General features: G+C 39.6%; 1 protein-coding gene across 2 annotated transcripts in view; it reads right to left on the minus strand.

The window, feature by feature from the left end:
• MRPS22 (mitochondrial ribosomal protein S22) overlaps window positions 1-17,861 on the minus strand; it is a 586,067-nt gene that overhangs the window by 505,080 nt on the left and 63,126 nt on the right. For both annotated transcript variants that reach the window (XM_044070029.1, XM_044070028.1), the window contains exon 2: window positions 10,662-10,825. In XM_044070029.1, coding sequence (XP_043925964.1) covers window positions 10,662-10,825 — 164 coding nt within the window. The remainder of the gene's footprint in view (window positions 1-10,661; window positions 10,826-17,861) is intronic.

Raw genomic sequence — 17,861 nt, forward strand, 5'->3', positions numbered from 1 at the left:
TTAAGTCTTCGGCCATTTTGAGCATCTGTTTTTTGGGCATAGAGGCCTGTCCACGTGGCTCTTGAGTTTGTTTCTTTGCTTTAGAAGGTGCTTTAGTCTTTGCCTTTGAAGCTGAGGTTGGTTTAATGTAAAGATGTTTAGGTCTGAATACACCCTCAGAAGCCGGTGCCTGCTCAGCAGCTCCAGACCCATCTCTAGGAACAGTATCCGAGGCTCCAATACCTAGAGTTTCCAGTGGCATGGCCAACTCCACGTGGGAGTCGGCAGCAGCCTGCAACACTAAAGTAGTGGATGTCAGGGGTTGCGAAAGCGCCTCACTGAGAACCGGCGACTGGCTTAGGAGAAGCTTTGTCATCGGTTTTGGGCCTCGGTTGTCTATCTCGCTCCTTTTCTTTGCGTTTTTTGTGAACTCCAGTAGTCGGATGGCTATCCGACGACACGACATTTCTGGATAATTAAACCGGCGTCCAAAATAGTTTAAAAGCAAAATCATACCGATGCTTAATAGTGCGTTGGTTAAATCTACCACAAAACCGACAACCAGCAATGTTGTGATCAGGGCCTAGGCAAGGAATACAGTAAGAATGAAAGTCCTTATGAGGCATTTGCTTTCCTCAAGAAATACAATTATTAACTTTTTCTGACAAATCTGGAGCAAGAAAAAAGTTTATTCAATGGGGTAATTCTGAGGCGCGAAGTTCCTCCTTGTCTGTGATAAGTCCTTGTGCAGAATCTTTTTATTCGGTAGTTGTGAGGGGAGGCAAACAGATCTATGTCCGGGCATCCCCATTTCTTTGTTATCATGTTGAAGACTTGTGGATCCAGCTGCCACTCGTGGGGATCCATTAGGTTTCTGCTTAGTTCGTTTGCTAGAGTATTTTTCCTTCCTGGCAGGAATTGCGCCTGCAGATGTACTTGCTGTGTCCCACAAAGTCATGGCTAGTCTGCAAAGGGGGTAAGAATGTGTGCCCCCCTGCTTGTTTATATACCACATGACCGTGGTGCTGTCTGTCTTTATCAGCAGTTGTCCCAAATGAAGTAGGTCCTTGAAGGCTGTCAGGGCATTCTGAACAGCTAGCATCTCTTTTTGATTGATATGTAGATGGATTTGGGTTGAGGACCATGTGCCCTGAATGCATCTTCCTGCTATGTGGGCCCCCCAGGCATAATCTGATGCGTCCGTTGTTAGTGTCTGCCTGGCTGGGGGTAATGTGAATGGCTGTCCCTTGTTTTGGTGACAAGCCTTTGCCCACCATCGAAACTCCTGTTGTAGACAGGGAATGAGAGTAATCATTGTTTCCAGGCTGTGGCAATGTTGAGTCCAAACACTTTTTAGGTACCATTGAAGTTTCCTCATATGCAGTCTTGCATATGGAATTAGTAGGATGCATGATGCCATGAAGCCCAAAGCCTGCAGAATTTTTCTTGCAGATAACTGGGCCTTTGTTGCAAACATTTAGAAATAGGTAGAAAATACGTTTGTATGGCGTGAGATAAGCCATCTGGGCAGTTGTATTTAAGCTTGCACCCAGGAATATTATCTCTTGAGAGGGTACTAGTTTTGATTTCTTTTCGTTGACTGTGTACCCTAGGCATGTTAGAAGTCTTTTCACAAATGCCAGATGCTGTAGAAGAATGTCCTTGTTCTCTGCTTGAATTACACAGTTGTCCAAGTAAGGATATATTTGTATTCCTCCTCGTCTGCAGAATGCAATTACTGGTGCCAAGCCCTTAGGCTTATCTACTGTGCCCAGGGTCTTTACAAAGGGCAGTGCAGAGAATTGGTAATGCATTGAGCCAGCCTTGAATCTGAGGTATCTTCTGCATAATTGTCTGATTGGGACATGCAGGTATGCCTCTTTTAGGTCTAGAGTCACCAGCCAAGCATTCTTGCCCAGCATGGGCAGAAGCTGCTGCAAAGTCAACATCTTGAATTTTGGTATATCCAAGAATGTGTTCAAAATAGATAGGTCCAGTATTGGCCTCCAGGCCTTGTCCTTTCTGGGTACCAAGAACAGTCTTAAGTAAAATCCTTGTCCCTGCTCTTGCTCTGGTACTTGTTGAATGGCCCCCATGCCCATGAGGGATGAGACTTGTTTTTGTGCCTCTGCCCAGTGATTTTTTGGCAGATCTGGCCAGCCGTTTGCCTTTGGCAGGGTATGGAAATGGAACTTGTACCCTTGTGACACGATATTTAGAACTCACTTGTCCTGGGTTATAATGTGCCAATTTTGCGAAAAAAGTGCTAATTTTCCCCCTAAGGGTGCTACCAGCAGATAAGTGCTTGGTGCTGGCAGGGGGGAGTCATTGGGACTGTTTCCTGTATGGCTGTGATTTGTCTTCTCCAACTTTGGAGGTAGAAGCACCCCACTGCTTTGACCTGTAGGAACCATGCGCCTGGGATCTGCCCCTTTGAGGTCTGTCTGACACAGGAAAGGACCAATTCTTTGTAGGCCAGTGTCTGCTAAACCTAGGTGGTTGTACTTGTAAAAAATCTTTGACAGTTTGCATTGATTTAGCTTTGTCCTCCATTTTCTTTAACACCTCCTCTGCCTTAACACCAAACAAAGTATCATGCTGTAAAGGTGCATCCAATAATTTAACCTTGACATGATCAGGTAGATTTTGTTCCTTTAACCAAACATGCCTCCTAATTACAGAGCCCGTAACTGCAGCCCTGCAGGAGGCCTCCAAAGAATCAAAACCACATTGCAAAGTATGCTTTCCAACTTGTTCAGCTGCATGCAATAAATCCTGCATTTCCTTGTTTTCTGCACATTCAGAGTTTAATAACATTTTCTGTTTAAGCGATGCCATGACATGTTGCTGATATTTAAGCATATGAAACTGACAGTTTAAGGCCCTTATAGCCAAGGTAGCAGATGTGTAAACCTTTTTCCCCATCTATCCAGTGCCCTAGAATCTCTGTCAGAGGGGGTAGGGGTTTTTGCAACGGAAGCCTGAACTCCTTTGGGACCATGTGAAATAGTTTCTGGGTCTGCAGCAGGGTTTTTAAAAAGGAATTTATGAGAGTCAGGAACCCTGTAATATCTGTCAGGCTTAACAGGAGCTGGAGGTAAGGAGTCAGGGGTAAGGCTAGACTCCGAAAACACATCATCTACAATATCTAACACAGGTGGGATGGCTAGTGGCCTGTGTTGGGGTAGTGAAAGGAAATCCCTGAGCCTCTTTTTTAGATTCTGAAAAATCTTGGCTCTTCCAGTGGAAATGCTCCCTCATGGTATGCAAGGTTTCCCCAAAAGAATAGTCCTCTGGAGGAGAAGCTGAAGGTATGGATTCTTCAGCATCAGAATCTTCATAGGGGGAAGAGAATATTCCTGATCAGAAGAGGAATCGGAAGAAATAGAAACCTGATCTGAAGATTCATAGCCAGTCTCTTGCCTAGGCCTCTTATTAGGAGGGGGATGGGAACCCCTGATCAAGGTAATTAAGTATTCGGCCATTTTGAGCATCTGTTTTTTGGGCATAGAGGCCTGTCCACGTGGTTCTTGAGTTTGTTTCTTTGCTTTAGAAGGTGCTTTAGTCTTTGCCTTTGAAGCTGAGGTTGGTTTAATGTAAAGATGTTTAGGTCTGAATGCACCCTCAGAAGCCGGTACCTGCTCAGCAGTATCCCCAATACCTAGAGTTTCCTTAGTGGCATGCCAACTCCCCGTGGGAGCGGGCAGCAGCCTGCAACACTAAAGATGTCAGGGGTTGCAAAAGCGCTTTCACTGAGAACCTTCTGGAACGGCGACTGGCTTAAGCTTTTGTCATCGGGTTTTGGGCCCCTCGTGGTTGTCTATCTCCTTTCCTTTTTGCTTTTTTAGAACTCCAGTAGTCGGATGGCTATCCGACTATTACTGACATTTCTGGATAATTAAACCGGCGTCCAAAATAGTTTAAAAGCAAAATCATACCTATGCTTAATAGTGCGTTGGTTAAATCTAGCACAAAACCGACAACAAGCAATGTTGTGATCAGGGCCTAGGCAAGGAATACAGTAAGAATGAAAGTCCTTATGAGGCATTTGCTTTCCACAAGAAATACAATTATTAACTTTTTCTGACATCGGTCTGGAGCAAGAAAAAAGTTTATCAAATGGGGTACTTAGCTTTATTGAAGACTTCGGATCTGAAACTCGAACACGAAAATCTCAGGAGTCGGCCGACCGGCACTTGCGAACTGCTTCTGCTTCGGGCACCGCGTGGCAAGAAAGACTAAAGAAAATGGCGTCGGCCGCATCTTTTATACCCCTGATGGCCTGACGTCAGGGAAAGGGCGACAGCAGCCGACACAGGACCCAGGACTTTGAAATTCAGGGCAACCTGCCAGCAGGCTTACCCAAATGTAATGACTGTAACAGTGAAACACGAAGAACATCCTACGCAGGCATATTACATATATATCTATATCACATATATACACGCACACATACATACACATATATATATATATATATATATATATATATATATATATATATATATATATATATATATATATATATATATATATATATATATATACACACACAAACTTATTTTATGTATATATAGATATATATAGATATATATAGATATATATACATACACACACATATATATATATATATATATACACACACACACACACACACACACACACACACACACACACACACACACACACACACATCCTTAACTTTCTCTTTCTCTTCTTTTGTTTGAGTCCTTGATGTCCACATTATCTTTCGTTTGCCTAACTGCTTCTGATTACTGAACAAATCTTCCCCTTCCCATTCTTAAACCAGACTCTGTGGCATGGTCTTCCTACAGTAGGCTTTGTATATAGTTAACACTCTGAATAAAAACTGTAATAGTGTATATCATGCAGCTTCCCCTTCTTTTCAGATATTCATCATCTATTGTTCTCCAGCCATTCATTCATATTCCTTATTAAGCTGCTAGCCCAATTGTATAAAATAAAAAATTCCCCATTTACTTCCTTTTCAAGCTTACCAATGTTTTTTTTTTTCCATCTACCAAAAATTATCTTAGTGTATGTGTGTTTTTTTGATTAAACATTACATTTTTGGTACGTTTCCCATTTTTTGTTCACCATATAACTTTAGTTCATTTCTCCTTTAAGATATTTGAGGAATCAGTTTACATACCCAACACGCACTAAGGTCAAAGTTGCAGAAAGTCTAGAGCGCATTTCCCACACTTTTTGCCAATCTACAAAACTAAGCAATGGATTGAATAACTAAGCAATGAAAACTTAGCAATGGATTGACTAAGAATGGAATGAATGAAATGACTTTCAGATGTAGCACATGGTAAATGGACTCAAGAGTACCTTTTCAATTTTGATGTCTTCCAAAAGGATCCCAGCCCATTTCCGTATGAGAATTCCTCATGAATTCTTTACAGTCTTTCCGTTATACCAATTCTGTGAATGCCATGAAGTGCTGATTTCCTCTTCAGGATCTGCTGTCTAGGCTATTAATTTCTGAGTTACTTCTCGTTTAAGCTCTTGTGCTGTCATTTTCACCCATCTTGTAGCTTATATTTCAGTGATAACACCATAGTGTTTTGATAGGGCATCTTATGCTTCTTGCAGCTTTTTGCAGTTGGTTGCAATATCATCCGATAATGTACTACTAAGCTTAAAAAATTCTGGTATGCATCTGCCCCCCCAGTTCAATGCAGATTCCTCGACTGCTGCTATCTCTTGCTGCCTTTTCCAATGTTGTTCTCCGATTCCTTATTAATTGTAGAATTATTTCTTTCTTTCTGTTTGACCCTTGTATCTTAAATATTTACTGTTTTTATTTTCTTGTAGCAGCTGTCCTGTATGTCATATACATTTCAGAAATTTTTATTTTTGTTAGATTATGGATTTTACTAGCCTCCATTACAGAGCTCTATATTTAACTGTTCATACGGCCATTGCCATAACTTAAGTCTGGCTTTAAAATTACTTTTGTGCTGTAGGGGACTCTCTAACCTCCACCCTTCCCCTCACACTGGTGGCATACTTTAGGTTGTTTAAATAAAAGACAAGAACACCTTTCAAGCATGCGCAAGTAGAATTCATAACGACTTTTTGTTTAATGTACGAGTTACTGTAATGGGTACCTTGTAATGTACTGCTCTTTCTAAACAAGCACTATACTAAAACAACTTTCTGTCAATGCAAGTTTTTTTCTGAATTCTACTCATTACTTAGCAATTAATGTAAAATGACATTCTCCTTAAAACAGCTGGCTTGGAAATAATTTTTCTGTCCTAAATGCCATACTCATGTTAATAAATGGGTAAACATGCTGCAAAACAGACTCTGAAAACTAAACAGTGCTCATTTTTTTTAAAGAAATCTCCACAATTTTTTGCAGGCACTCTCCAGTTTGAATTTTTTTAACCAGCTAAGTCCAAAAGCATTTATCGCCAGCTGTACGTCTCAAAGCCTCACTGTGTAGTATTTAAATAATCTTCTTGGGGAAACTTGCAAAACATCCAACTTGTCCCACTCTTATTGCATTTATTCTGTGACTGGCTTCTAAGGGCATGGTTTATTACCACTTTCCCTATGCCATTTCAAGCTGGCTGCAGATCAGACCATTGCTTGGTGGTTATGCAAAAACATTATGAGCATAAAGACTATACAATGGATATACCTAGTACCTAACAAAATTGCCTCTCTATTATCCTATCCTCTCTCTAATCAGCCTTTGCTCTACTTCAAGAATATCCAAAATCCTGTTAATGACTTACACTGTTGTCACTACTCAACCAACATATATTCTTGGGTATCACCACTCTTCCTGGAAAAATAATATTCTCTCAACTCTGTCTTTAATGCTCTCACTTCCAGCTATCTCTCCTGCTCCCTTACCGCCAAGAGATGTTTAACTTCACTCTCTCATGTTTCTCCTAACAATACAGTGCACACTCTCTCATGTTTCTCCTAACAATACAGTGCACCCAAACTGTATTCCTCTAAGTGTCATTTCGTACCTTAGCCAGATTCCTTTTAGAATGGTGGTAAAATTCTGCTAAACCCCTTCTACCAGACTAATTTCCCTTCTCACGAGTAGTTTACATAACCACACATTGCTCCAGAGGTAAACATATCAGTGCCTACTACAACAGCCAGACCATCTTGGTTTGAAATCTACTTCCAGTTCTATGATTAGTCCAACACCTCACTGGCCTTTCACAACTTAACAGCATAACTCAGCTCAAATCTGACCCATGTATTTTGCTTCCAGCACACTGCTTAGGGATGAGTCTCTAAGAATTTTACTTTTCCACTACAAAGTGCATAAGCCTAAAAATATATTAAACCCAAAAAACCCCTGTGCTCTTATAATGCTAGCTGGTGCAGGCTTCTCAGGAAAGTTCACAAATTTACAAATAATGTGGATGTTCCTCTAAAATACAGCCTGTATTCTGTACTCTCTCTCATAACCCACTGACTCCTTCAGCTTCTCCTGTGGTCCAGTCCTCCTACTAGTTTTCTTCAACTGTTTTAGCAATTATCTGCTCTTGTAGAATACCTCAAGCATTTTTTTACAATGTCTCCAAATTATGCTCACATACAGCACCTTCAAGCAACACAAATGTATCAGCATCTGTGATACAAAAATGTTAGACTGACACACTTACGTAAAATAAAAGCAACATTTCATCTTCAGTTAAGTTCAATGGCCTGCAATTTGTTTGCTTCAGACATCTCCCCTAGATAATTTGGAGTAATGGAATAAGTGCCCTTGAAAATTGACATAAAATCCAACATTCTTCCTTTGTGATGCTGCCACTACAATACCATCAAGAGCCCTCTAGCCTTCCTGCCTCTACAACTGTTCTAGCTGACCTCTCATCTCTGCAGTTACGCCTAGTGCCCTGGCACATTTCCTTCATGACAGTATCACCCCGAGTCTCCCATATAAAATAGAGTCAGGGGACAGGTGGGATTCATCCGAGTTAACAAAATTCATAAGTCAAAATCTACAATTCAGACATTCAACTGCACCACATAAAAACTGAACCTAAAATGCAAAGCAAACACCACACAGCCATATTTACAGATACTGCACAGCAGCAAGAATGGAGCACACAAAACAAGGTTTTCATTCAGTGGCAAGTTTCAAAAATTGTAGCATTACCTAAAACATGCACCTGCATCCCAGACTCAACACAGACACAGAAAAAGTCTTCAAGATACTATTAAAGAAAATGAAAGGACAATTTTGGAAAGTTCACAAGAGGCAGCAAGAAAATGTTAGACAAAGCATAAAAAGCAAGACTGGACTGACACGATCATAGAAGAAGTCAGTCGCACATTTCTGCAGCAGTTACAACTAAATACCTCAACCAATTCAAAAATCATAAAGATGCACACCATAAATATTCAGAATAAAACTTCAGAAATGTTAAGGACAAATTCCAAAAGTCAGTTAAATAGGGTCTCAATGTTTTTAACGTGGTACAAAATCCCACATGTATCATGAGGTACAAGTACAATAACATGCAAGACAAGCAGGACATAAACATGTTTTTGCAAGCAATCTCATGAAAAATAAGGCAAAAAAAAATGAAATGCTGCAGTGCTGACTAACTAGTAATCAGAACAGCCATATTCTAACTTACAGATATTCTACATTGATATAATAAACAAAATACTTTCAAAAAGATATTAAAAGTGGTGCAAATGTACAAGTAATCAAGTTTAAATCCTGTTCTTAACAAAGCTCTTGCTAAAATTATTGTACACCACTGTAACAAATGCTCAAATCTAAATCTTTTACCATTTTTGCAGTATTTAGCAAGGAAATTATGCCCCCCACCTTATTATAGTCATTTTTTTTTCTTTACAGTCAACTACTTGCTTCAAATATCTCTGCTACATTCTCTTTATGAGTACTGGAGAAGTACTGGTCACATCCTTCCTACGTAGCACAGATCCCCAAAAATATTCAGACATAGTACACTGATCTACTTGATCACTGTACAAGCACCTTTCTAAAAAAAAAGAAATACGTGCACTATTGATGTATCCGAACAACCCATGAAAAAAATGAAGTGAACACTGCAAATAATCTTCATATAAGAATACTATAAAAATTTCAGTCTTCCCCATCTTTTTCTTATGTTGTAACATATGATTCACCTATAATGCATGTTCAAAGGTTAAACACAAATCTGAAAATCAGCCACGAAATTAACAGAAGGAAAGGCAAAACTGACAGAAAGAAGCAAGAAATGAAACACTGGTGTACACAATTAAAACAGTGTCAAATTGTCCAGTGCATGACAGCATCACTAGCAACTACTGAACAGACTAAGAAACCTTCACAAATCTCAAATCATAGCACAGCTCACATCACTAGATTTCCTCATACAACTATACGGGATCACTTTTCCTAGCAAGCGGCAGCAACATTTCAACTGTGAAGTATCTACTTTTCTCAGTTTTTTTTAAATAAAGTATTATAATATGCCTAACAAAACAAAACAAAAATGAGATAATTCTCAAGTCTGTCTGAACTGCCAACTTGACAAAACATTTCTTGGTACCATTTTGGCATTTTACGTATTTCAACAACAACATATGTTACCCTAAAAGTTAAAATGCACATGGTTATACACTAACTGGCAGCATACTTCAGTACAGCAAAACTCAGTCATGCAAGTGAGGTCCTACCCTGAAGACAGATACCACTATGAAGTGGTACATGATGGAACATGGTGCTTAACAGGACATAGTTAATAATCAGTGGGTTTCTCATTACAGAAAAAAGGGCTGTTATTTTGCTTTAATAATTGTGTAGTTGATGAGACAGTCACAGAGTTTCAAAGCACTGTATAGCACTTCTTCCTTCCAGGCAGGAGGTCACCTAAAGATGTCAGTCTAGAGGACATGAAAGGTCTACTTAACATCTTACATAACTGTGAAGAAAACATACCAACTAAAACTCATTCACGTCGAGCAATGAAGTGCTTTGACAGATTATGACTGTTTATCTTTGCATGATAGGATTTTGAACTAGTGCTCCTTGGACTCTTATAAAAAAAAAAAATCACAAAATCATTCTGAATATCACATTCACCACAAAATCTACAATCATATGCAGTGACCTCACTCAGGCAAAACATAGCCCAAAAGTGTTCTTTAACAAACTTGCTGAACACTGCTCTTCTTAGTGCAAGAAGCATGTGAAACATGCATCAGTTTAGTGACTGTGCATCCAAAATTTGCAGACTATTTATCAGCGCTGCTTTTCAACTTTAATACAAGGAACCATTGAGTACAACAAAACTGCATAAATGCTTCTTCAGACAGCCAGCACAATAAGAGGAAAAGCAGTCATCACATGCTGAGTGAGTGAGCGAGCATTTTTACACCAATACAGTTTATCTAAGGAAGTAAATTTTCAAAAGATGTAGAGCTCAATAATGCTCTTGCAGTAGCTCATTCTCACTGTTTATGTTATTAGAACACACTGCATAATGAAACAGACTGTACATTAAGTCAGCTCCACTTTCTATGGCCCTAATACCTGAAGCACACGGGGTGTTAACTCTACACCTAAAACAGACTTTTAAAACAGGAAACGTGCATGCTGAACACAAGTAACTTAAGCTGCAGTTAATCAAGAATACAGCAGGTGTAAATACCTTTTCAAGTTGGCTATCAGTCATCAGTTTGTAGGTTGGTGGCTTATGTTCTTGTTTCACAGGCCTGAAAATCTTCTGCAAATTTAGTCCTGTCATTTTGACCAGCATCCTCTGAATCTCTTCATCTGTAAACTGAGGTTTTTGCACTGGCTGTGAAGCGGTATCTGAAAAAAAGAAACACAATTAGCAGCAGCTCACAACACAAATTTACTTATTTATTTTTGGAAACATTCTTAAGTAGGAGGAAAGAGAGACAGACATAGACCAGTATGCTCCAGTATTTTCTATTACAGAACCAAAACCAAAAGATTATTTGGTAAAATCAGGAGTGACTAGCACAGGATCCTTTTCAGTTCATTAAATGCTCTGACTCAAGAGACCACTGCACCTTGACAAGAGTTTTCCTTTTTACAAGAGCTGTCAAAAGGACAAGCAATAGTACCAAAGTTAGGCATAAATTTGGGCACAGACCAACTTTTATGATGTCTATTTTTTTTCAATTTGTGGTCTTACCACTCCACTTCCTATAAGAAATCCCATATATTCAGCTTCCCCCACTCCCACCTGAGTTTTCACTCATCCCATTTGTTCTCATACTCAGACAGGAACCCTATGGCCTATTTGCTTTGGGCTCTGGGCAAGAATCTGCAAGACAACTCATTCCCCAATAAGATGAGAGTCATGTGGGCAGAGCAGTCTATCATCCATTTGGAGGCATGGACTTTACCTAACAACCCTTCCACTCAATGTCGGGGGAGGGAGGTATTGCTTAATGCTTGCAGGTCTGAGAACACCTTCTCAAGTCAGTAGGATATACACCCCAAAAATCCATGGCAGCTGCCTGCCATACCACAACCTACAGGGTGGGGCAAGCGGTGCAGCAGGTCTTCTACTTCCCTCTTTGAAGGGCAGGTTAACCGGCAATGTGTGTTCGCTCACTTCTACCATCCCCTGTTTCAGCCTTTCGTCAAATTTAGGTATTTCAATATGTCACAGGGCTGAGGTTCCAGTCTGCTTCTGGATTATTATGCTAGTTACCCCCATCAACTGTTAAAACAAAAATTTCTTATGATAATTTCAACTTCTGTTTTGCTGGAGTCAGTTCATACTTTAGGCCATTATTTATTTTATGCTGCCTGTCTTTCACATTAGGTTTAAATCAGATGAGTCTCTTACTATATTTGCTTTCTTAATTTCTTTTTTTACAGCTTTCTGAGTGCTGTTATTTTACTTATTTTACATTTGTTTACCGGGATAGTCCAACTGGACACATGTCCATTTACAGTGGAGGCCCCCTGACTTTGTGTAGAACAAAATGGGAAAAGGGGGTTGATGATATTGTATTGATAATGTTTGAATTTATCTTATGTAGTTATATAGTCTTCTCGACCATATTTAGTCTGATCTGTCTGCTGAGACCTGGGGGTCATGAGGCCCTAGATGATGCAGCTCATGGCTGCATGGAGAAAAATTAGCCTCCTTTAACACAACAAGGCAACTGTCCCAATAGTGTCTCCATATAAAAGAGATATGTTGGCTGTGATATAGATCCACCTTCTTCGACAGTCATGCCTGATGGCTGCAGGTCTTCTCTCTCACAATCCAGCCATCTCTTCACTGGATGCCTTCATTTCCTCTTGCTTTTTTACATCTGTTCCAAATCATCTTCACCAGATCATCTTCTGTTTTCCTGCACTATGCACAAACCACCATAATCTGATCTCTTTGACTCTTTCTGCAACTGGAGCTACTTGTGCTTCTGCTCTGATATTTCATTGTCTGTTCCACAGTGTGCATTCTACCACCCATCTCAGGTACTTCATCTCCTTCACCTCTAGCTTCCTCAACTTTTCGACCTTCACTGTCCAGGTTTCTGCAACATACAGTAGTACTTGTCACATGACTGCTTTAAACACTACTTTTCAGCTTATTTTGCATTCTGTCACATACTATCCTTGATATTATGTGCCATTTGGCTGCAGTCCCTCTGATTCTAACTTTGACCTCCTCATTCAGGCATTTTTCCTCAACCAACCCTCCAAGATATTTGAAGACATTAACCTGTTACACTAAAGTTTCTCCTTTATTTATTCAATAACTGTTCAAAGTACTCTTTCCATCTGCCTTTGATGTCCTGTGGACTGGAAGAGGTCGTTGCTGGCATCCCTTATGAATGGTGTTTGAGGACTATCTTCTTTAGCTTTGCCTTGCAATCTGATAACAGATTCTTTGTGCCATCTGCTGAGTCAGTTTCCAGAAGCTGCTAGAGTACCTCTGATGCCTTGTTCTTCGATACAGCAACTTCTCTCTCAAACTCTTTGTTAGCCTACCGGTATCCCCTCTTAGCCTAGTCCATCTTTTCTATCTCCCACTTTTTCCCTGCACTCCTACTTTCTTTTGATGACTTCCCTTCTGCATTACACCACCTCCGGCTTTCCTTATGTACCTTATTCCCATAACTGGCTCAGCTGAATATCCATCCTATAGTCCTCACACATGCTGTTTTGATGTGCTGCCATTCTTCAATTCCACCTATTTCCTCTTTTGTCTTAAGTGCTAGAGCCCCAAGTATTTCCTTGAACTCCTGTGCTTTCTTTCCAGTCAGCTTCCAGGTCTTCAGCCTAATCTCTGTTGACCTTAGAGCCTTCTCTGACCACTACTTGCAGCTTATTGCAGCAACCAATGGTTCATGCTGTGGCAGACTGTTTCAGTGGATATGATTCTGCAATCGCCCACTTTACCCCAATGCTCTTTCCTTATTAGGAGGTGTACCCGAGTTGCATGTTGTCCACCCTTGTATATGATCTTGTGACAGTCTCTCTTGCTGAACTATGTGTTGGCCACAATCAAGTAATTTGCCAGACACAAGTCTAGAATAGCATCTCCTTTATTTCCTGTTGCCCCACTCATGTAGACCCAAGGCAGTCCTTATATCCTGTCCTGTTTGTCCTGACATGAGCATTCAGGTTCCTCATTCCCAACAACTCATTTTATCTCCATTTATCTAGGAGGTCCTGCAACTGCTGACAATGCACTGTTTTCCTCACTATTACAATGCCGCTGTGGGTCATAGTTAGAATATGAATACTGCGCCATCCTTGCACTGGAGTCACTCCCTCAATTTCCATACTATTCCCCCATCCCAAATAGTAGCCCCTGGATATCAAGCCAACTGACTTTGCTGCATTGCCTTCCATCTCGTCTCCCAGTCCAGCCTTTATCATTATGTTATCCCCTTCCAACCTGCATCCTGTCAGTATACTCAGTGTAGCAATCCTTAGTTCATGCCCATAGGTGATTAATAAGCCAATGACCCCAGGGAGTCTTTTTAAAACCTTTCTTTGTTTCCTTAAGGTGAGAATAAAACCCTGTATCTTGTGTCCGTATGGTAAGCAATTTAACCATTATGCCAACCCCCAACCCAAGTGTCAGGTGATTGGTTGTATGTCCACCTGTCACTCAGAGCTCTCCCCGGTAAATGGACAATGGCCAGCCAGTAGCTTATTGACCATGGCTGCTGGACTTTATGGTGGGCAAAAGCTGACCAATAGGGGTAAAGAGACCCCTCCCACCATTAGCAAGGGTCATTAGCTTAGGTCAAACTTGGCCAGGTCCTCAACCCACTTATCGGCAAATACCCATGCCCATTTTTGGCAACATTTGACAATGTGATCAAATCACCTACAGCCAATTTTTACAACATCAAGTGGCTAGCCCTGACATGGCAACTGTGAACTGTCTATCCTATTTAGAGGATAAGCCACACCAAAGTTGATGCCCAAAGTGGTTGATCTATACAACTCTTCCCCTAACAGGCAACATCTAGAATCTGTGCTGCTGTCCACAATGCCATTTTTGGGGGAGTTTGAGGTGGAAACACTGACAGCAAGTTTTCGGAAGGTCAGAGGAACCCAAACAGACACATGGAGAACATGCAAACTCCTCATAGGCATTCGCTGGAAGTCAGGATCTAACCTTGTGCATTGGGGGCAAAAGACCATAACCATAACGCCAACTGTACCCCTTTCAGCCAACCTGTTTAAAATCCTGCAAAATAATGATGTTACACTGTGAATCTGCCAGCAAATTTGTAAAACACAAAGGTGGTCACTGGATGGGAAAATGTCAAATTGTATGCTAATCTCAAAAAAATGGAATCCTAAAAAAATGCTCCAATTATGAAACAGCTAAATTTATTTTATATGCTGGCAAGGCAAGCTTAAGATCCTGCAAGGTAGCTTTACATGGGTAACATTTACTTTAGAATGGTTAATGTCTAAGTATGTACTCATACGTTTGGAGCAACTGCTCCTATCTGGAGGGAAAAACTTCATATTTTTGAAAGTATACATAGTTTTATGTGCTTGCTGTAAGTTATAAAGGGATAGAGGAGGGGTCTGAAAATCTATTTAGTTGCTTGTTAACAGTGTTCACTGACATAAAAAGTTCTGAAAAATCTGACATGGATTCAAATAGAGATGAAAAGAAGTACCTGCATAAGCATTCAGTCTGCCAAATATTAGTGTGTGTAAACTAAATGCTGGTAATACACATTCAAAATGACTGCCATGTATAATAGGTGGGAAAAACGGCTTCCTGTCATAATAGCTACTTTGTCCAAATTATAAAGGAATGCAAATGGTCTTACGTGTACAGATAAAAAGCAAAGTGTACTTAAGTATATCAAAAATGTAGGGTGCAAACAGCAATGTTGCAGGAGACGCATTTGGATGGAAATGAGAATGCAAATTTGAAAAAAAAATTTTTATGGTGGACATTAAGCAGAAAAATCTGAGACAAGGGAAAATGGGACTGATAATACTGACTGCTAGACTGGCTCCAATAATGACAGAAGAGGGAAATGAAAGACAATGATGACAGATTTTTAGCAGTAATAGGTCAATGGAAGGGGAGGACAATTACAGTGGTATGCATTTATATTATATCTACAGCTATTATTATGGAGCTAAAGAGAATTTCAGGAGAAATCAGTTTTCAGTAGGGAATTTTTTTTATTTTATTTTTTTACAGCTGGGGACTGGAACTTTGCAATACTGAGGATGTGTCAGACACAAAAGAGAATGTGAAATGAGAGGGCAGACTTCTGAAGATATATGAGAATATTTGATATGAAAGATGTTCTTCATCTCTAACTATGTTTGTAATTTTTAATTGCTATGTTGATCAAATTGTTATGTAAATCCAATGTAACTACTATCTGTATATTTTAACTGTGGAGCTTTTCTCCTCGGGCCTCCACTGAAAATGGACCTACGTCCAGTCGGACACTCCCGGTCAACAAATGTAAATAAATAAATAAAAATGTGAATTCACTGGTAGAAGCTAAAACAGAATTTACATATTATTCTCAAATTTTATACTAAATGGGCTAGGCTAAATAGAAATTACAAGTCACAAAAAACGAGTATTTAACTGAAAGCTTGCTCACATAATGAATAACTATTTCAGATCAAGCACCTTTAAAAACAAGATAAACACGCAAAGTAATAAAATATTCTTAACAGGTAACTAGGAAAAACACTGGTGTTTCAGTTTTACTTTAAGAAATGGATAGTGGAAATTATTTGAGTTATAGAAAACATACATTTCTTCAGAAGGGATAAGTAGTGAGTGCCGACAAAATGAAAAAGGAATTTAAAAGCAGGATAGAAATAAGAGCGAAAGATATGTGAAAGAAGTAAAAAAATAATTATTTACAGGGGTTAAAGTACACTGCACAATAAAGGGAATCTCACAAATTAGAAATAGAAGCAACTGTAGACAGCTAAAAGGAAAATATAAGTATTCGGATAATATGCATCAGTTCAGAAAGGTTGCTGTTAAGCAACTACTGCTGACAACTCCAGAGCACAAAACCTTTAGTAAATGACTTAGACAACAGAAAGTAGAAAGATGTCCCCAAACTTAGGGCCCATCTCAAGAAAAATAACCAAAGATCCTACATACTTAAGAGACATTTCATAAATCTTATGAAAATTTCTATAAAATCAGTGAAATGTGTAAACCAAGAAAAAGAACAAACAAAATATTCATGAAAGACTTTTATATGAGGATCAAAATTTATAGCTAAGATAGAAAGAAATGAGATAAAAATGGTGATATATAATTAACAGGAAGTATCCGGGAACAGATGATATTCCTGTACAAGTTTGGAGGGAAGAAAGTGATTTAATACTATTTTAAAAGGTGAGGGAAGTATCAGCACCTTGGAAAAAAGCTGTGGTGACTGTATTACCCAAAGAGTTGAAAGACCATTCAGATCCAACTTCACAATTTCACACCAAAAGTGCTTATGTCTACACTGGACAAGAGTATGGCAAAAGTGATTTGTTTTATATTTAAAGCCACTTGTCAAGGAAAATGACTCCCCAAATCACGGATATAACTGGCATAGTGCTCAAGAAAAGTTAGCCTCATTTGCAAATGATATTTCTTTGGATAAATACAGAAAATGACACTTTGAGGTGTTTTCAAGATATAAAAATAAATGAAGATAAAAGAAAGGCTATAGCAGTAAACTACATACCCACACACGAACTGGATCAGTATTAACCATATTTATGTGGACATGGTAGATGACGTATTTAGGCATATGGATTAAAAAGGATTCTTCAGCTAAAAATTCTGTCATGGCAAGAGAGACGAGACTAAAAGCTAACACAAAAAAACGAGAAACTGGAAGCTCTTAAAAATAAATAGTAAGATAGCAAGAGTGAAAATGGTTTAGTCCATTTACTTTTCTATACAGGTCAGGTATGTTTTTAATCAATCAGATATGAAGTTGCGGTGGTGGTGCTGCAGTAGCGTTGCCGCCTCACAGTAAGACAGTGTCCTGTTCGATTCTCAGCTAGAGCGTCTTCTGTGAAGTGACATGCGTGAATGGGCGTACCTTCGTTGAAGGTTGAGTGTCAGGGCTGGCAACTCGGCACGTAAAAATCCACTGCCAATCATTAGCGGACCGGAGTTCCGCTGTGGCGACCCCTAACCAGGAAAAGCCGAAAGACACAACAAGATGTGAAGTTGTGGAAGTTATTAATAAAGAGTTGAAGGAATTTATCTGAATGGGAGCGATGGCAAGAGTTAAGTGGGATAAGGTGACTCTCCCCATAGAACAATGTGTGTTAGTAGTACCAGAACTGAAGTAGTTCAGAGTTATACATTTAATGCTCAAACATACAT

This window comes from Protopterus annectens, chromosome 4.part1 (assembly GCF_019279795.1).
Source record: "Protopterus annectens isolate FY-2018-M chromosome 4.part1, PAN1.0, whole genome shotgun sequence".
In the NCBI taxonomy this organism is placed as follows: Eukaryota; Metazoa; Chordata; order Ceratodontiformes; family Protopteridae; genus Protopterus; species Protopterus annectens.